General features: G+C 43.2%; 1 protein-coding gene across 1 annotated transcript in view; it reads right to left on the bottom strand.

The window, feature by feature from the left end:
• The window catches only part of PTPRJ (protein tyrosine phosphatase receptor type J), a 171,218-nt gene that overhangs the window by 15,145 nt on the left and 135,631 nt on the right, over positions 1-20,442 (bottom strand). The window contains exons 9-17 of the mRNA XM_073808963.1: positions 19,727-20,005; positions 16,932-17,222; positions 12,738-12,869; positions 10,925-11,135; positions 10,686-10,810; positions 4,650-4,737; positions 1,806-1,847; positions 1,057-1,144; positions 411-501 (exon numbers count right to left, since the gene is read on the bottom strand). Coding sequence (XP_073665064.1) covers positions 411-501; positions 1,057-1,144; positions 1,806-1,847; positions 4,650-4,737; positions 10,686-10,810; positions 10,925-11,135; positions 12,738-12,869; positions 16,932-17,222; positions 19,727-20,005 — 1,347 coding nt within the window. The remainder of the gene's footprint in view (positions 1-410; positions 502-1,056; positions 1,145-1,805; positions 1,848-4,649; positions 4,738-10,685; positions 10,811-10,924; positions 11,136-12,737; positions 12,870-16,931; positions 17,223-19,726; positions 20,006-20,442) is intronic.

The following is a 20,442-nucleotide window of genomic DNA, read 5'->3' as shown; positions in this document are numbered from 1 at the left end:
TACTCCCTGCCTGCCCTCGCCCTGCTCCCTTTCATTCCAGAACTATACTAACGGAAATAAAAGAGCTGTGGGAATAAAGGGGTTCAAAGCGCAGACTCTGGCCTTTTCCCTGAATGAAACTGACAGACTCAGTCCAAGTCTGGTCCCATCATGACTATCTGTGTGACTCTGGGCAAATCACCTAGCCACTCTGTGCCTCATTGTCCTCATCTACTACCTATTTCATAAGGCTACTGTGAGGATTGAATTCAATGGCATATGCCTGAACACCGTGCTCAGCACACAGAAGGTGACTAAGGAATGGCTATGGAAGTGGTTAGTTCGTATCTGGATTCTTCTCCCCTCTACTGTTAAGAGATGTGATGCCAATGATGGAAAAAAGGGAAAGTAATGTGGAAAAAACAACTTACAGGGTAGAACATTGTTATAGCGATTTTTTCCTCTATTCTCAGCCAGTTCAGCTGCGTACTTAGGTAGACTAATTCCAACAAGCTTCAGATCCTAAAAACAGAACATATGAGTTGTGCATTTATTCAGTGTTCAAATGTTAGTTATACTACTCAGCGAGTACGACAGAACAAAGTGGGAATGCAGAGATGTTATGGGTAACATTGTGTCCCTCAAATAGATATGCAGAAGTTCTAACCTCTGGTACCTGTGAATGAAATCTGAGTTGAAAATACAGCTTTTGCAGATGTACTCAAGATAAGACGAGGTCATACTGCAGTAGGGCAGGCCCTTAGTGCAATATCACTGGTGTCTTTATAAGAGGAGAAAAGACACTGAGATACAGACACACAAGGGAGACATGTGAAGATGGAGGTTATATGGCCACAAGTCAAGAATGCTTGGGGCTTCCAGAAGCTGGATGAAGCAAGGAAGGCTCCTCCCCAAGAGGTTTCAGAGGCGCCCCCAGGGGACATGCAAGAGCTTCTCTCTCCCCTCAAAGAGGGCTGCCTCTCACCCAAAGCTTCACCATAAAACGGAAACAGGCAGTTTTCCAACTTTCAGGAAAAACGTAGCGCAATTAAAAACACAACATTTACAGCCACATACTTCATATTCTTCTGCAAATCCACAGTTGGAGTCAGCTTGCTGTTTCTTAAAGTAGGCCTCAAAATTCTCCACTTTGATTAACTTGGATCTAGGAAAACAAAACAGGATTTTTTGCATTCAACCAAGTTCACACTCAAAATAGAAAAATACAAGTTATTTTTTTAAAAAGTGGAGAGTTTACTCACTTTTTAGGTCTTCATCATAGAAAAGGAAAGAAATAAAATAAGCAGTTAGAAAAAAATGACTCAACCATGACTCTGGAGATGACAGTAAACATCTTCCCAAAGAAAACCTGTAGTACAAGAGGCGGGCGGGCGGGCGGTGGCAGGTGGTGGCACTATAATGTTATTTACAAAACAATGAAATATGAATCAGGAAATCTGACTTCTAGACCCTGTCATAGAACTGATTGGTTTTGTGACTTTGAGCAAGTTCTCTCCTCCTAGATCTTCACAACCTTTTTTGAATCACAAAATATATATTTGTTGGTAGACTATATGGCAAAAGTATGGTTCCCCTTGCCATTGTACAACACGGCAAGGAAGCTAGCTTCAGGAGACTAGGAAACATAGGTTCCGTGCAGAATAACAAGGCTAATAAGGACTTCCGGAGGATTAGGTCCAAACCTGTCGAAAAGTGGCAGCAGTTTCCATCAAAAAACAAACAAACAAACAAACAAAAACCTCAAAATAGGCACTGAACAGATTGAGGGGTTAAATGTATGAAGGTGCACAACTCTGGAGACTTACTTAATTTGAGAAAAGGACACGTCATTGTTCTTGGCATCTTTCCTGTTTTGAAAGAAAAAGAAAGACCCATTAGATCAAAACGGCTTAACTCTGTGCTTTGTCCCCTTTGTGTATCTACAAAATGCCTTTTCGCTGAGCATTAGTTCATACACAGCATTACTTCGTGCTCACAAATACTAGACTTAACGGTCTAAGCAGCAAATGCTGAGTATAAGCCTGTGAAGTTACTCTCTCTCTCTTTTTTTTTTTTTTTTTTTGCGGTACGCGGGCCTCTCACCGTTGGGGCCTCTCCCGTTGCGGAGCACAGGCTCCGGACGCGCAGGTCAGCGGCCATGGCTCACGGGCCCAGCCGCTCCGCGGCATGTGGGATCTTCCCGGACGGGGGCACGAACCCATGTCCCCTGCATCGGCAGGCGGACCCTCAACCATTGCGCCACCAGGGAAGCCCAAGTTACTCTCTTTTATACTATCTTAAAGTATTGAAGAATCTTACTGAAGCAATGTGTAGGAGTTCCTCTGGGTACATACCGGCAGCACCACCCTAGCGTAAAGCCACACTCGTTCTTTAGTGCTCTGGTTTTTGTTTTCTTGGTTTGTTATTCGTTTGGCTTTGGTTTTGGTTTTGGCGTTGAGAAAGCCTTTCTGATAAAGTTAATGTAATAAACCAGAAAATACACCCAGTGTCGGCAAGGTGGTCGGGCACCTGGCCCTCTTCTGTACTGCTGGCTAAACCCCATGCTGCCGTTAAAAGAAAAAAACTTTCTGGAAGGCAATTTCGCAGCACGTATCAAAATTGATAACATGCATACCCCCTGACCCAGCAATTTCCCAGCTTGGAATTTAGCCTAAGGGAGTAATCATGAATGTGCCCAGATTTACACACAAGGATAAGCAACTGTGGCAAACAAACAAACTAACAAAATACCTGAAAACATCAGGAATTTGGTGAATAATTTCTATACAGCTGAATACTCAACAGCCACTTAAAATGAAGAAGATCTGAAGCCGTCCACAATGTCTTGTGAACAAAGCAGGCCAGAAAATGATATGTATAATATGATTCTGTTTGTGGGGATGTGTGTGTGTATTTGTGTGAGTTTTGTAATCACATCGATGTTGAGTAGTTTTGTATGGGTGTGATTATGGCTTATTTCTTTTCTTTGCCCTTCTTTTCTGTTTTTTAACTCTTTGCCGTAAATATGTAAAACTTTTCTTTTAATAAGAAACAATAAAGCTGTTTTTGACCCCTCCCTCGAAAAAAAAATCAGAATCTAATGCAAAAAGATGTAATACGGGCACTGCCTCTCAACCCACGAGAGCAAGGCGGTGGCAGAAGACCAGGTGTAGGATGCATTAGAAACCCTGGGCCAGGATGAAATCCCCTGGCTGGCAGCATCCGATAACAGTGACTAAATCCCAGCTGATACACAGGATTCACACCCTGCATGGTCAGGCAGGAGGGTGTGCAATGAAAAGCAAAGACCAGGTCCAAGTCCATTTCCACACTTCCTACACTCAGCTTCTGCATCCTTGCAATGCGGCTTGGGAGACCTGCCTCATAGGGCCTCATGTATGAGAGAATTCATGAAAAGCACAAGTCCAGGCACACAGTAAGTGCTCAAGACAGAGTTGCTATTTTTACTATTTAACTACCCCAAAGAGTAACTGTACAGATAAAATAATAATAGCATAAGAGGTATAAGATACTGTCAAAGCACTTTTTTTTATTTAATGCTCCTAGGTGGCACGAGTTAGGCACTGTTATCATCCCTGTATCATACATTATCCAAGACCTTAAATCCAAGCTCCCTAACCACCAGTCAGAGACAGAGCGTGTGTTCAAACTTAGCTGACTCTAAAACGCCATCTCTTAACAGTCTGGTTTGTGAACTAGAATGCCTGTTTGAAAGCAGCCCCTTCTGTTGCAGTGTTTACCATGACCTAATGCTTTAAAACCCTCCAGCTCACAGGGACTTCCCGAGTGGTCCGGTGGTTAAGACTCTGAGCTCCCAATGCAGGGGGCCTGGGTTCAACTCCCGGTCAGGAAACTAGATCCCACATGCATGCCACAACTAAGGTGCCCTGAAGCCACAACTAAGGAGCCCGCCTGCCACAACTAAGACCCGGTGCAACCAAATAAATAAATATATTAAAAAAAATAATAAATGCTTAAAAAAATTTTTTTAATAAATAAATAAATAAAAGAAAACCCTCCAGCTCAGAGACTGAGATGAAATAAGACGGGCCGGACAGTGAAGACTCTGGATGATGGGGACCTGGGGGCTCACTATACTATCCCTTCCATCTGTGTGACTGTCTGGTTACCCACAATACAAAGGTCCCTTTAAAAGTAGGATATTATTGGGCTTCCCTGGTGGCTCAGTGGTTGAGAGTCAGCCTGCCAATGCAGGGGACACGGGTTCATGCCCTGGTCCGGGAAGATCCCACATGCCACGGAGTGGCTGGGCCCGTGAACCATGGCCACTGAGCCTGCGCGTCTGGAGCCTGTGCTCCGCAATGGGAGAGGCCACAACAGTGAGAGGCCCACGTACTGCAAAAAAAAAAAAAACCAAAAAAAAAACAAGGGCTTCCCTGGTGGCGCAGTGGTTGAGAGTCCGCCTGCCGATGCAGGGGACACGGGTTCGTGCCCCGGTCCGGGAAGATCCCACATGCCGCGGAGTGGCTGGGCCCGTGAGCCATGGCCGCTGAGCCTGAGCGTCTGGAGCCCCGCAACGGGAGAGGCCACAACAGTGAGAGGCCCGCGTACTGGAAAAAAAAAAAAAACAAAAACAAAACTAAAAAAAAAAAAAGTAGGATATTATTGTTAACATAAGCAATAGTCACCTTTTCTTTCTCCAGAAGAGGAAGCCTCCTACGGCCACAATAACCAAGGCACCAAAGATACATCCAAACACTGCTCCACAGATGACACCTGGGAAAAGTCCAAATGGGAACCACTTCAAGAGGTGTTCACAGACAACTAGAGAAGATCATACTAAAGTGAAGCCAGTCAGAAAGAGGAAGACATGCCATATGATATCACTTTTATGCGGAATCGAAAATATGACAAAAATGAACCTATCTACGAAATAGAAACAGACTCACAGACTCAGAGAACAGACTTGTGGTTGCCAAAGGGGAGGGAGGGTGGGGGAGGGAAGGACTGGGAGTTTGGGATTAGCAGATGAAAACTATTACATATAGGATGGATAAACAACAAGGTCCTACTGTAGAGCACAGGGAACTATATTCAATACCCTGTGATAAACCATAATGGAAAAGAATATGAAAAAGAATATATATGTGTATAACTGAATCACTTGGCTGTGTACCAGAAACTAACACAACATTGTAAATCAACTGTATTTCAATAAATTTTTTTTGAATTTTATTTTATTTATTTTTTTACACAGCAGGTTCTTATTAGTCATCAATTTTACACACATCAGTGTATACATGTCAATCCCAATCGCCCAATTCATCACACCACCACCACCACCATCCCCCCACCGCTTTCCCCACTTGGTGTCCATACATTTGTTCTCTACATCTATGTCTCATTTTCTGCCCTGCAAACTGGTTCATCTGTACCATTTTTCTAGGTTCCACATATATGTGTTAATATACGATATTTGTTTTTCTCTTTTTGACTTACTTCACTCTGTATGACAGTCTCTAGATCCATCCACGTCTCAACAAATGACCCAATATCGTTCCTTTTTATGGCTGAGTAATATTCCATTGTATATATGTACCACATCTTCTTTATTCATTCGTCTGTCGGTGGACATTTAGGTTGCATCCATGACCTGGCTATTGTGAATAGTGCTGCAATGAACATTGGGGTGCATGTGTCATTTTCAATTATGGTTTTCTCTGGGTATATGCCCAATAGTGGGATTGCTGGGTCAAACGGTAATTCTATTTTTAGTTTTTAAAGGAACCTCCATACTGTTCTCCATAGTGGCTGTATCAATTTACATTCCCATCAACAGTGCAAGAGGGTTCCCTTTTCTCCACACCTTCTCCAGCATTTGTTGTTTGTAGATTTTCTGATGATGCCCATTCTAACTGGTGTGAGGTGATACCTCATTGTAGCTTTGATTTGCATTTCTCTAATTAGTGATGTTGAGCAGCTTTTCATGTGCTTCTTGCCCATCTGTATGTCTTCTTTGGTGAAATGTCTATTTAGTTCTTCTGCCCATTTTTGGATTGGGTTGTTTGTTTCTTTAATATTGAGCTGCTTGAGCTGTTTATATATTTTGGAGATTAATCCTTTGTCCGTTGATTCGTTTGCAAATATTTTCTCCCATTCTGAGGGTTGTCTTTCCGTCTTGTTTATGGTTTCCTTTGCTGTGCAAAAGCTTTTAAGTTTCATTAGGGCCCATTTGTTTATTTTTGTTTTTATTTCCATTACTCTAGGAGGTGGATCAAAAAAGATCTTGCTGTGATTCATGTCAAAGAGTGTTCTTCCTATGTTTTCCTCTAAGAGTTTTATAGTGTCCGGTCTTACATTTAGGTCTCTAATCCATTTTGAGTTTATTTTTGTGTATGGTGTTAGGAAGTGTTCTAATTTCATTCTTTTACACGTAGCTGTCCAGTTTTCCCAGCACCACTTATTGAAGAGACTGCCTTTTCTCCATTGTATATCCTCTTTTCTCCATTGTATATCCTTGCCTCCTTTGTCATAGATTAGTTGACCATAGGTGCGTGGGTTTACCTCTGGGCTTTCTATCTTGTTCCATTGATTTATGTTTCTGTTTTTGTGCCAGTACCATATTCTCTTGATTACTGTAGCTTTGTAGTATAGTCTGAAGTCAGGGAGTCTGATTCCTCCAGCTCCGTTTTTTTCCCTCAAGACTGCTTTGGCTATTCAGGGTCTTTTGTGTCTCCATACAAATTTAAAATTTTTTGTTCTAGTTCCATAAAAAATGCCATTGGTAATCTGATAGGGATTGCATTGAATCTGTAGATTGCTTTGGGTAGTATAGTAAAATCATTTTCACAATACTGATTCTTCCAATCCAAGAACATGGTATGTCTCTCCATCTCTTGGTATCATCTTTAATTTCTTTCATCAGTGTCTTATAGTTTTCTGCATACAGGTCTTTTGTCTCCCTAGGTAGGTTTATTCCTAGGTATTTTATTCTTTTTGTTGCAATGGTAAATGGGAGTGTTTCTTTAATTTCTCTTTCAGATTTTTCATCATTAGTGTATAGGAATGCAAGAGATTTCTGTGCATTAATTTTGTATCCTACAACTTTACCAAGTTCATTGATTAGATCTAGTAGTTTTCCGGTGGCATTTTTAGGATTCTCTATGTATAGTATCATGTCACCTGCAAACAGTGACAGTTTTACTTCTTCTTTTCCAAGTTGGATTCCTTTTATTTCTTTTTCTTCTCTGATTGCCGTGGCTAGGACTTCCAAAACTATGTTGAATAATAGTGGTGAGAGTGGACATCCCTTTCTTCTTCCTGATCTTAGAGGAAATGCTTTCAGTTTTTCACCATTGAGAACGATGTTTGCTGTGGGTTTGTCATATATGGCCTCTATTATGTTGAGGTAGGCTCCCTCTATGCCCACTTTCTGGAGAGTTTTTATCATAAATCGGTGTTGAATTTTGCCAAAAGCTTTCTCTGCATCTATTGAGATGATCATATGGTTTTTATTCTTCAATTTGTTGATATGGTGTATCACATTGCTTGATTTGCGTATATTGAAGAATCCTTGCATCCCTGGGATAAATCCCACTTCATCATGGTGTATGATCCTTTTAATGTGTTGTTGGATTCTGTTTGCTAGTATTTTGTTGAGGATTTTTGCATCTATATTCATCAGTGATGTTGGTCTGTAATTTTCTTTTTTTGTAGTATCTTGGTCTCGTTTTGGTATCAGGGTGATGGTGGCCTCATAGAATGAGTTTAGGAGTGTTCCTTCCTCTGCAATATTTTGGAAGAGTTTGAGAAGGATGGGTGTTAGGTCTTCTCTAAATGTTTGATAGAATTCACCTGTGAAGCCATCTGGTCCTGGGCTTTTGTTTGTTGGAAGATTTTTAATCACAGTTTCAATTTCAGTGCTTGTGATTGGTCTGTCCATATTTTGTATTTCTTCCTGGTTCAGTCTTGGAAGTTTATACCTTTCTAAGAATTTGTCCATTTCTTCCAGGTTGTCCATTTTATTGGCATGGAGTTGCTTGTAGTAGTCTCTTAGGATGCTTTGTATTTCTACGGTGTCCGTTGTAACTTCTCCTTTTTCATTTCTAATTTTATTGATTTGAGTCCTCTCCCTCTTTTTCTTGATGAGTCTGGCTAATGGTTTATCAATTTTTTTATCTTCTCAAAGAAGCAGCTTTTAGTTTTACTGATCTTTGCTACTGTTTTCTTTGTTTCTATTTCATTTATTTCTGCTCTGATCTTTATGATTTCTTTCCTTCTGCTAACTTTGGGTTTTGTTTGTTCTTCTTTCTCTAGTTCCTTTAGGTGTAAGGTTAGATTGTTTATTTGAGATTTTTCTTGTTTCTTGAGGTAGGCTTGTATAGCTATAAACTTCTCTCTTAGAACTGCTTTTGCTGCATCCCATAGGTTTCGGATCGTCGTGTTCTCATTGTCATTTGTCTCTAGGTATTTTTTGATTTCCTCTTTGATTTCTTCAGTGATCTCTTGGTTATTTAGTAACGTATTGTTTAGCCTCCATGTGTTTGTGTTTTTTATGTTTTTTTCCCTGTAATTCATTTCTAATCTCATAGCGTGTGGTCAGAAAAGATGCTTGATATGATTTCAATTTTCGTAAATTTACTGAGGCTTAATTTGTGACCCAAGATGTGATCTATCCTAGAGAATATTCCATGCACACTTGAGAAGAAAGTGTAATCTGCTGTTTTGGGATGGAATGTCCTATAAATATCAATTAAGTCTATCAGGTCTATTGTGTCATTTTAAGCTTCTGTTTCCTTATTTATTTTCATTTTGGATGATCTGTCTATTGGTGTTAAGTGAGGTGTTAAAGTCCCCCACTATTATTGTGTTACTGTATATTTCCTCTTTTATAGCTGTTAGCAGTTGCCTTATGTATTGAGGTGTTCCTATGTTGGCTGCATATATATTTATAATTGTTATATCTTCTTCTTGGATTGATCCCTTGATCATTATGTAGTGTCCTTCCTTGTCTCTTGTAACATTCTTTATTTTAAAGTCTATTTTATCTGATATGAGTATTGCTACTCCAACTTTCTTCTGATTTCCATTTGCATGGAATATCTTTTTCCATTCCCTCACTTTCAGTCTGAATGTGTCCCTAGGTCTGAAGTGGGTCTCTTGTAGACAGCATATATATGGGTCTTGTTTTTGTATCCATTCAGCAAGCCTGTGTCTTTTGGTTGGAGCATTTAACACATTCATGTTTAAGGTAATTATCAATATGAATGTTCCTATGACCATTTTCTCAATTGTTTTCGGTTTGTTTTTGTAGGTCCTTTTCTTCTCTTCTGTCTCCCACTTAGAGAAGTTCCTTTAGCATTTGTTGTAGAGCTGGTCTTGTGGTGCTGAATTCTCTTAGCTTTTGCTTGTCTGTAAAGCTTTTGATTTCTCCATTGAATCTGAATGAGATCCTTGCTGGGTAGAGTAAACTTGGTTGTAGGTTCTTCCCTTTCATCACTTTATCATGCCACACCCTTCTGGCTTGTAGAGTTTCTGCTGACAAATCAGCTGCTAACCTTATGGGAGTTCCCTTGTATGTTATTTGTCGTTTTTCCCTTGCTGCTTTCAATATTTTTCTTTGTCTTTAATTTTTGCCAATTTGATTACTATGTGTCTTGGCATGTTTCCCCTTGGGTTTATCCTGTATGGGACTCTGCGCTTCCTAGACTTGGGTGGCTATTCCCTTTCCCATGTTAGGGAAGTTTCCGACGATAATCTCTTCAAATATTTTCTCTGGTCCTTTTTCTCTCTCTTCTCCTTCTGGGACCCCTATAATGCGAATGTTGTTGCATTTAATGTTGTCCCAGAGGTCCCTTAGGCTGTCTTCATTTCTTTTCATTCTTTTTTCTTTATTCTGTTCTGCAGCAGTGAATTCCACCATTCTGTCTTCCAGGTCACTTATCTGTTCTTCTGCCTCAGTTATTCTGCTATTGATTCCTTCTAGTGTAGTTTTCATTTCAGTTATTGTATTGTTCATGTCTGTTTGTTTGTTCTTTAATTCTTCTAGGTCTTTGTTAAACATTTCTTGCATCTTCTCGATCTTTGCCTCCATTCTTTTTCCGAGGTCCTGGATCATCTTCACTATCATTATTCTGAGTTCTTTTTCTGGAAGGTTGCCTATCTCCACTTCATTTAGTTGTTTTTATGGGGTTTTATCTTGTTCCATCATCTGGTACATAGCCCTCTGCCTTTTCATCTTGTCTCTCTTTCTGTGAATGTGGTTTTTGTTCCACAGGCTGTGGGATTGTAGATCTTCTTGCTTCTGCTGTCTGCTCTCTCTCAATCAACTTTTTAAAAATAAAATAAAATAAAATGGGAGTTGGACAAGATGATTCCCATGGCTCTTTCTTATCCTAATATTCAAGGGTTCCATACCCTAAAAGTCACATGTGTGCCTGGTACATGGGCACACAAATGACTACACTGAGAAAAAAGGACCAAACAGTGTTTGCCGATTGGAAGTGTAACTGGATTTCAGAGAAGGGAGTGTGGTGGGCGGGGCCTGTGGGGACCTCAGAAGAGGAAGCTGAGCTGGGTCCTGATGGCCCAGTGACATCTCAGCTTCTGAGAGGACAGACCAGGCTCTCCTACCCTCCTGGGGGCCCCAGGGAGGTGTGTAGACCCCCATGCTCCTGTGGATACTGGAAGCAAAAAGTCAATGCATTGCTAAGATGCTCTTCTACCTGGATCCTGGGGCAAGAAAACAGCATCTGAGTAGCGACTGAAGGACACGTAGCTCTCAGCCCCATCTATGAGTCCATCACTGTGAGGGTTGAAGGTAATATTGGTGAAGCCAGCCACAGAAGCCCTGTGGGGTGACAAGAGGAAAGAGGGGTGGCTGAGAAGTGTCTGATGGCCCAGGCACATATAGTTTTGCACTCAGAGGCCCAGCCCCCAAAGGGCAAAAACCACAAGGCATTACCGATAGGAACCCAGAGGTTCCAGCTTCCCGTTGTAATAGCCGTGCGTGGTGGACTCGTTCCCAACGTTGATTTCGTATTTCAAGACTTCAGATAAGCCCTGAGAACAGCTCTTTTCTTCTGTTGTTATGAGGTATGTCACATAGGTATCCGAGGCCCCCTTTTTGAAATCTTCGTACGTATATCTCAATACATCTGCTGACGGATGAACAGCTAAGAAAGGCACACGGAAGGAAAGCCATAAGAAAGTGATTGCAGAGATTTAAGTCTCCCTCGTTTCTAAATAATGACCAGCGTGATGGTGGTGACAGCTGCCATCTCTCACGTATGCTCTCTCTGCCAGGTTTTCCTTATATTAAGTTCTAAGGGCTTTACTTACATTAACTCATTTAATCCCCACAATAATCTCATCGCATAGGCTTACCACCCCCACTTTACAGGTGGGAAAATGAGACACAGAAAGGTAAAAAGACCTGGGCCCCAAGCTGCACTGCCTACGTGGTAAAGTCGTATTTCTAACCCAGACCACCTGACGCGGAGGGTGTGATCTCATCCATCACAGGCTGGTACTGGTCAGGCTGGTCAGTGTGCAATATCATCTCCCCTGTTCAGCAAAGGTCTGAGCTTGGGATTTGCTGAATACCTTCACAGCAAAATGACTAGGTGTTTGAAACAGACCCAAAACAAAAGATAGAAAGAGAGAGAGAGAGAGAGAGAGAGAGATCTCAATGTCTCTTTTTGAGATTTAGCTGCAGGTTTTCAACACCAGCAAATCCCTTGTCTTCCTGGATTCCCGCAGCCCTGACAGTGTGTTTGAGCTCTGTCTTCTTTGGGGAGATGAGGACAGCATCACAGGCTGTGAGACTGGGCAAGGGGGGCACTGCATAATTCAGAGTTAAAGAATCACCAAGAACAGCAAAACTCTGCACTTTTTTATTGTTTTGGCCACACCGCACGGCTCGCGGGATCTTATTTCCCCGACCGGGGATTGAACCCAGGCCCCTAGTATTGAAAGCACCGAGTCCTAACCACTGGACTGCCAGGGAATTTCCAAAACTCACCGCTTTAAACCCAGACCTTGGGCAAAGCACCCACACACAGCTAACAAAGACACCCTCAAATCATTCCCGTCTCACTTCCAGGGAATGTAATGGAGCCCTTTAAGGAAAAGCAGCGTTTAATCCACCTCCTCTCTCAGCTATGACAATGCTCTTTGCAAGTTCCCACTACAAATGCAAATCTTTTCCTTTTTTCTTCCAAGAGAAAGTCACCCTTTGAGGATGATTTGTGCGTGCGTGTTCATATGTGTGTGTGTGTGTGTGTGTGTGTGTGTGTGTGTGTGTGTGTGTGTGTGACAAACTTGGTTAAAACTAATATTCTGCCACCTAAAAGACCCTGTGCTGCAAAAGAGATGAAAAACGTAGATCAGAGGTAAGAAAGTCATGGCCATGGGCCAAATCCAGCCAGCCACCCCTTTTGGTAAATACTAGAACAGTCATACTGACTCTTTCTGTATCTTCTATGGCTGCTTTCACACTACGACTGCAAAGTTGAATAGCTGAGAAGGAGACTGTAGGACCTGCAAAACTTAGAATGTTTGCTATCTGGCCCTTTACACTAAGTCTGTCAACCTCTGACCTAGCTCATCAGGCAAATGGCTTACACCCACCCACCCCGGGGCGAGTGCCAAAGCGTGGGTCGCAGTATAAAACCAGACGTGTGTTTGTCTCATGAATGCGTTTCAGTGGGCACAAAAATGGTACCCAGTCACGCCATCACCCACTGGCTGTTTAACCCATAATGACCCCTCCTTACCGTCCCCAGTGGTGAGAATGAGAGCGTAGGCTTTGATGGGTCCGTGGCTGGCTTCAAACCCACTGAATTTGACCTTCACAGAATTGTGACTGACAGATGTAATATTAGGGGATCCATCTGGAGAAGGAGGGTCTGAAACAGAACAAAAGAAAACATGATCACCCAACATTTAAAACCACAGAAGGAACAAAATTATGAAGGAGAGGATTTGCTGCAGTGCCCCACTCAAGTTCTGCCCTTGCTCTGGAAGCCGTGTGCTGGGCTCATGCAAAGCAAATCTAGAAGCAAAGGGCAGGGATGGGAACTGGTGGGGAACAAAGATGGCAAGTCCTTGGGGAGCCTGCCTGGCTGACAATGACCCCTTCACTGGGTCCAGCCACATTGCCAGGGTGGCCTCCTGGCAGCCTTGTTTGTAGAAGATAACGTGCCTTTTCTATCTTCCCCCAGTCCTTCCTGACCCAGAGAGCCCAGATTCCTTATTTTGAGAATGGGGGCAGAAGAAGGAGAACAAGACGGAGACTGTGTGGGTAGAACTCCAAGGTGAGAACTTGGGAGCTGAAAGCAGACATCTGTCAGCACATGGACTTGGCCCCAGGACTGGCTGGTCAGAGAGCAATGATGAAGCAGATAGTTACCCAGAAGGAAGCAAAGATGACATGGAGAGAACATACTTTCTCCTGACACCTGGCTGCATGCCGGCTCTGCACCCTTCACACCGAAGTCCTTGATTTTTGCTGGGGTAGGTTTAAAACTCTGCCTAGACAAAATCCAACTGACCCTCTTCCCGGAAACCAGAAAAGCCCACACGGGAACACTCCGTGAGTGGCCTTCATGGTCCTGTGCCTCGCCTTTCCCAAGCTAAGCTTGGGAAGCCACTCTCTACATTAACACGAAAGGAAGGAAAGGTGAATTCAAGATGATCTCTCTCCACACTCTCTCTACCTAAATTGGTCTCCCACATACAGTTTGAGTGTTTCTGTTATTATAACCAAGATGCAGGGAGACTGAGAAAACTGAACTCCAAAAAAAAAAAAAAGACCATAACACAATTTTCCAAATGTATGCTGTCCAACATGGCAGCCACTAACCACATGTACCCACTGAGCGCTTGAAAGGTTGACAGGCCCAAGTTTGGACATAAAGTATCTCATTAATAACTCACTTTATACAAATTACATGTTGGAATGATAACATTTTTAATATACTGAGTTAAATAAAATATGATCAAAACTCAGATCAAAACTCATTTCAGCTCCTCCTTTTTTTTTTTCCTGGCCATGCCAGCCAGCTTATGGGATCTTAGTTCCCCGACCAGGGATCGAACCCGGGCCCCCAGAAGTGAAAGCAGAGTTCTAACCACTGAACCACCAGGGAATTTCCAGCTGCTCCTTTTTACAGTTTCTTAATGTGGCTCCTAGAAAAGTTTTTATTATATAGGAGGCTCACATGATTTTCTATTGGAAGGCACAGCTCTAAACCATCCTTCAGCAACCTCTCAAGTAACTGACCGCAGTGGCCACTTGGAGGCGCTGTCCATCGTCTAAGTGTCAGCTGCCTCAACAGACACTTCCTAGCACCAGCTCCCACCCCGTCCACAGCTCTATGCCTTTTAGCGGGCCAGCGAGGAGTCCCCAGCTCCCTGCCCCACGACAGCTCCACCCACCTCAAAGCCTGGAAATCCTTTCCTTCTCACTGCTTATGTCAGTCCTACACTAGAGGGACCTTGCCGGCCACGCTCACCATAGTGTCCCTTACCCGGGCACACAGTAAGCACTCAACAAGTGTTGGCTAAAAGACCATCGCTCCAACTCTCCCCGGTTTACCCATCCCACCAGCACTTCCTGCCTCTCTCAGAGAAAATGCAGCTCCACTTTTATGTTAAATAAAAAAGTATCAAAGTTGTACATTTAAAAAGCTTTTTGCTAAATTTGTACATAAAAATTCATCTGAGGAACGGGAGCTACAGATTAAAAAGTGAGAGGATCACTGGACTAAATGCTGAGTGGTCATTATCTAACCCTACCAGGCACTGCTCAGCTTCAGAAACAACTAACTCTAACAAGCTCCTTCCCTTCACTAGGTACTGTGCTCAGCCCTGGAGATACCGGATCAGATATGGTTTCTGTTCCTCAGTGGCTTATACCCACTGAGATGACATCATAAAACAGAGAACTACAAAAAAGTACCCAACAAGGTTCACTGTTTCTATTACACTGTAGAGTGCTGGAGAAACACAAAGGATTGTGACCCAGGGCCATCCTATATAGCTGTGTACTACGCAACTCCAAGGAGTCCCACGCGCACGGCAGACTATATGAATGGTGTCCCATGGAACTATGCAGTGCACAACTTGACTAGCCATACGTGGCAGCTCTGAAGTGATCTTCCACCTACACTACCTCATCTAATTTGTATTAACAGTCCTGGAAGGTAGGTATTATTTCCCCTTTTTTACACCTAAGAAAAACAAGGCTCAGAGAGGTTAAGCGGCTTTTCTGAGATCACACAGCTGGTAAAAGGTAGACTTTACAATCAAACCCAGGTCTGCCTAAGTCCAAGGCTCTGTCAGTAGAATCCCTCAGCCATTTTCCAAGTCAGTGTCCCTGAAGTAAGAAGGCTTTTCTTCTTACTATTTCAACCACCAATTCTTTAGAAATTGTTTGGAAACATTCTGATACCCTAAAGGAAATAGTATATCCAGGATTCAAAAAGCACAAAGCAAAACCAACTCCACCAGGTTGACCTAAGACATAATTTTGGCAAAGACACAGGGAGCGAAAGACAGATAAAAATGAAACAAAGAATGAATATAACAAAACAGATACAGACTCATAGATAAAGAAAACAAACTGGTGGTTACCAGTGGGGAGAGGGGAGGGGGGAGGGGCAAGACAGGGGTAGGGGTTAAGAGGTACAAACTACTATGTATGAAATAAGTGACAAAGATATACTGTACAGCACAGGGAATACAGCCAATATCGTATAAAAACTTTAAATGCGAGCTTCCCTGGTGGCACGGTGGTTGCGAGTCTGCCTGCCGATGCAGGGGACATGGGTTCGTGCCGCGGTCTGGGAAGATCCCACATGCCGCGGAGTGGCTGGGCTCGTGAGCCATGGCCGCTGAACCTGCGCGTCCGGAGCCTGTGCTCCGCAATGGGAGAGGCCCGCGTACCGCAAAAAAAAAAAAAAAAAAAAAAAAAAACTTTAAATGCAGTATATCTATAAAAATCATGAATCACTATGTTGTACACCTGAAACTAATATAATATTGTAAATCAACCATATCTCAATTTAAAAAAAAAAGCAAAGAAGTAATTTTTTCCAAGTTCAAAATAAAAGGTGGTCATGAAAAGATTAACTAGGGGGATCTCTTGTGAATGATCCCATTTCCCAAAACAGCTGGGGAGCTTATTAATACAGATTCTAGGGAAATATGAATCTTGACTGAATATCTATCTGATAATAGTAAAAAAAAAAAAAAAAAAGAAAGAAAAAAAAAAAGGATTGTTGGGAGTGCCCTGGTGGCCTAGTAGTTAGGATTCCGGGCTTTCACTCCTGTGGCCCAGGTTCAATCCCTGGTCAGGGAACTGAGATCTTGCAAGCCATGCAGCATGGCCAAAAAAAAAAAGTATTGTTAAATTTTTAAGGGTAATGTCAATAGTAATGTGGTTATGTTTGAAAGAAAGGGAAAAGGAGTCCCTGTCTTTCAGCAATACATACTGAAAAACTTACAAATAAAAGTATAGAATAACCAGGACTGGTCTCAAAGAAGTCCAATAAGGGAGGAGGGGATATAAATGAAAAAGATTGGTCAAATGCTCACAAATGTTCAACTGAGTGCTGATGGGTACGTGGATCCCACTACACTGTCCTTTGCTTTTGTGTATATTTGAACATTTTAGGGGAACTTACTTAAAAGAAAAGGTGGCAACAAATTATTCTGTAAAACGAAGGAAACTTTTGGAATGTAAAATATTCCCTCTCACTAGATTTCTATAGATTATACAGATTCTATAGAATATATAGACTAGATTTCTGTAGAATTGGGTTAACAGTCCGTGCCAACAAAAACAAATATTTTTGGATAAATTTTTTTTAGAAACAGGTTTCTAGGCCACACTTGCAGAGCCTCTGGGTCAGCTTTCCAAGGTGACCACAATGTCACCTGGCCACCCTGCCCTCCCTGAAGCCCACCTGTGATGCCAGTGAGGCAGGTGTTTTGGGTGGGCGATGCCGTCTTGTTACAGGACCGGGCAGTGATGGTGATGTTGTACAAGGTAGAAAAATTCAAATATGTGACTTCCGTCCTGTACTCAGAGCCGTTCTCCGAGGAGCAGCTCTCCAGGTTCGTCATATTCTCCCAGTCTCCGTGGCTGACCTCCAGCTCGAAGCCTGTGTTGATGCCGAAAGGGCAGGCCCACTTGAGGACCAAGGTTGGCTCTTTGGGGACCACTTCACAGTGGAAGGAGGTTACTGGTGCAGGGTCTGCAAGGCAAGAACAGCACATCATGAGATTCTTGGACTTTTTTTTGTTTTTTTTGCGGTACGCGGGCCTCTCGCTGTTGTGGCCTCTCCCATTGCAGAGCACAGGCTCCGGACGTGCAGGCTCAGCGGCCATGGCTCACGGACCCAGCCGCTCCGCGGCATGTGGGATCTTCCCAGACCAGGGCACGAACCCGCGTCCCCTGCATCGGCAGGCGGACTCTCAACCGCTGCGTCACCAGGGAAGCCCAATTCTTGGACTTTTGCCTTTGCAAATACTGAAACTTGGGGAGCAGGAGGTTCCTGGCCCGTTGGTGATAAGGACACAGCCATGGAGCATGACAGAAGAGGCAGAGGCTGACCTTGAATAGGGCCTTACTGAACTGTGTGACCTTGGGTCAGTCCCCCAACCGTTCTGAGCCTCAACTGCAGGGCTGTCTCAGGATTAAATGAAACAGTGGCTGTCAGGGTCCAGGCTGGAAGAGCACAGGGCTCCATGAGAGGTAGCGACAATACAGTGGAGGCGGTAGCAGGTTCTTCGCCTGCGTCACCTCATTTTGGGGCCCACTTGATAATCCTTCTGGAAGAGGCAGGGTTAATATTGTCCTATTTTGCAGATGAATCAACTGAGGCTTAGAGAGATTAAGCAATTTGCTAAAGATGACATGGCTGGTCAGTGGCGAAGCCAAAACTGGATCTCAGGTTTTCTAAATCCAAGTCCAGCGTGTTTTCTACACATACAACAGGCTAAATAATCAATGGTAAATGGTATCGGTTTCTTCATCTCTAAAATGTGGTGTTATTTGTCTCTACCTATCTGAGGGCCAATAGCGTTTTATTGAGGGCCAACAAAAAACTGATGTAAATGGGAAACTCTGTATTTATGTACCGGGGGTGGGAGGAGTATTATCATTACTTTAATGTTGCAGTGTTTTAAAGCAGGAGAAGGTTGTAGAGAGTCCCCTAGTGCAACGCCCACATTCTCCACCTGAGGCCTGGAAAGGTAACCTGCCCAATGCACACCTACTCCCACTGTTCCTGTTCCACCCATCCCCACTCATAAAGGCTCATAGATATCCTTCTTTTGCTATAGGCTACAATGATTGTAGCTAAGATAAACATTAGCAATGGAAGCCACCCAAATACCAAAGATCAGAGTCTAGACCTGGTGAATGAAGCTTGAGTTAGCAGAAGGGACTCAAAGCTGCAGGGATCCCTTTAGCCACTCCATGTGAAAACTCAGAGGTCATCAAGGTTCCAGCTCCTACACTACCAGGGAGGCTGATCCGATGAGACCCCTGTTCCCCTTCCAAATCAGCTTAAACACATTTGAATGGCTTGGTCTAAGGAAGGGAGGAAGCAGGTGCAAAGAGGGTAGGGAGTAGGGTGCTACACAGACACAGAGGTGATAAAGGCCTCACGATCGGGCTTCCCTGGTGGTGCAGTGGTTGAGAGTCTGCCTGCGATGCAGGGGACACGGGTTCGTGCCCCGGTCCGGGAAGATCCCACGTGCTGCGGAGCGGCTGGGCCCGTGAGCCATGGCCGCTGAGCCTGCGCACCCGGAGCCTGTGCTCCGCAACGGGAGAGGCCACAACAGTGAGAGGCCCGCGTACCGCAAAAAACAACAAACAAACAAACAAACAAAATAAAGGCCCCACGATCAAAACTGTCAGCAGAAGTACTCACAGTCGTCCACAAAACATTCCCCGGATTACTCTCTGAAAGTTCCCTCAGTTAAACACAGGGCTCTTCTTCCCTTTAAAAGATCACACCTTTTGCATCGAGACATTCAGGATCAAGAAAGGCAGAAAAGCTGGGCATCCATTTTAACAATATCCTTTCCGTCTTCTTCAGCGTAAAAGCCAAACCATGAGCTACAGGCCCGGACGTCATCCACGCCCTGGCCCATCACCTCTTGCATCTTGGGCCTCAACTCCTCCCCCTCCCCCTCTTGCTCCCATGGATCCACCTCTGCCACGCTGACCTCCTGCTCTTTCTTCAATACAGCAGGCACGCTCCAGGCTCGGCACCCCAGCACTGGCTGCCCCTCTGCCTGTAATGCTCTACGTCCCAACATTCACATGGCCTGCTTTACACCCTTCAAGTCTTTGCTCAAAAGTCACCTTTTCAATGAAGCCTTCCCAAGATAAACATCTCATGTCCCCCGTCCTTGTTTATTCCCCCCTCCTTAGTAATCATCAACTGATAACCTATTTATCTTGTTTATTATGTCTTCCCTACCAGAATAAAAGTTCCAGAAAGGCAGGGACTTGTCTGTGTCCTTTAACAGTGCCTGGCATATAGTAAATGCTCAATACATATCTGTTGAATGAATAAATGATGCGGGCAGCAAGATAGCACTAATAAGCTAATAGGATGCTCAGAGAGCTTGGGGTCTGTTGTCGCACACCACACAAAAGCTAATCAACTAGAGTTTATTTCAAGAACCTATGTGCAAGGCCAACATCACACAAGAAGGAGTCCAAGAGGCACGTGGGACTACTCACCTGTACAGAATGACTGCCAGCCAGGTGCCAGTGACTCGGTGACATTCCCCACCTGTGTGAAGATCTCTACGGTGTATGAGGAGCCAGGTGTCAACTCGGTGACTGTAGCGTAGGTGATGCCAACGCCTGTGACTATTTGTGTGGCCTTGCTGGCATTTCCATCCTGCTTCATAAGAAGGCGGTAGGTGTACCTGAAAGAGGCTTCATCAAAGTTCTGCCAGTTTAAGGTTGCTGCTGTGGTGTTGGTCCTTACTTCAATGTTGGACACATTGCTGGGCCCTTCGTTTTTTTTTTAAAAAAAAAAAAAAAAAAGCACGGATTAGCTTGAACCATTTTATTATTTGCATGTAAAAATAGCCAGAAAATTAATTAAATTTAATTTAATAAAAATAGCCTGGCTCCTTTTGGGAAAGAATAAATTAAGCTAATGTTTGCTGGACTCGAAAGATGGAACGCTTCCCAAAAAAGACATTCAGAAAATAATTATACAGATTAAAACTCAAAAGAATGAAAGTTTTTCAGGCTTCTTTTAATAATTTATCTGAAATATATTTTCAAGATATAATTTCTATCTGTTTTTGAAATATGATTAACGAAAGAGAAAAACATATGAAAAAGGCATTATGAACTACCATTTCTACCATATATTTAGGTCAAATATTACCAAAGTACTTCCCTCACTTTTGCATGCAAAGCGCCTCATTTGGGCTGCATCT

The sequence above is a fragment of the Tursiops truncatus genome, chromosome 8, assembly GCF_011762595.2.
Source record: "Tursiops truncatus isolate mTurTru1 chromosome 8, mTurTru1.mat.Y, whole genome shotgun sequence".
NCBI classification, from domain to species: Eukaryota; Metazoa; Chordata; class Mammalia; order Artiodactyla; family Delphinidae; genus Tursiops; species Tursiops truncatus.
Note: the sequence above shows the minus strand (reverse complement) of the source record. Positions and strands in the feature narration are given on the sequence as shown.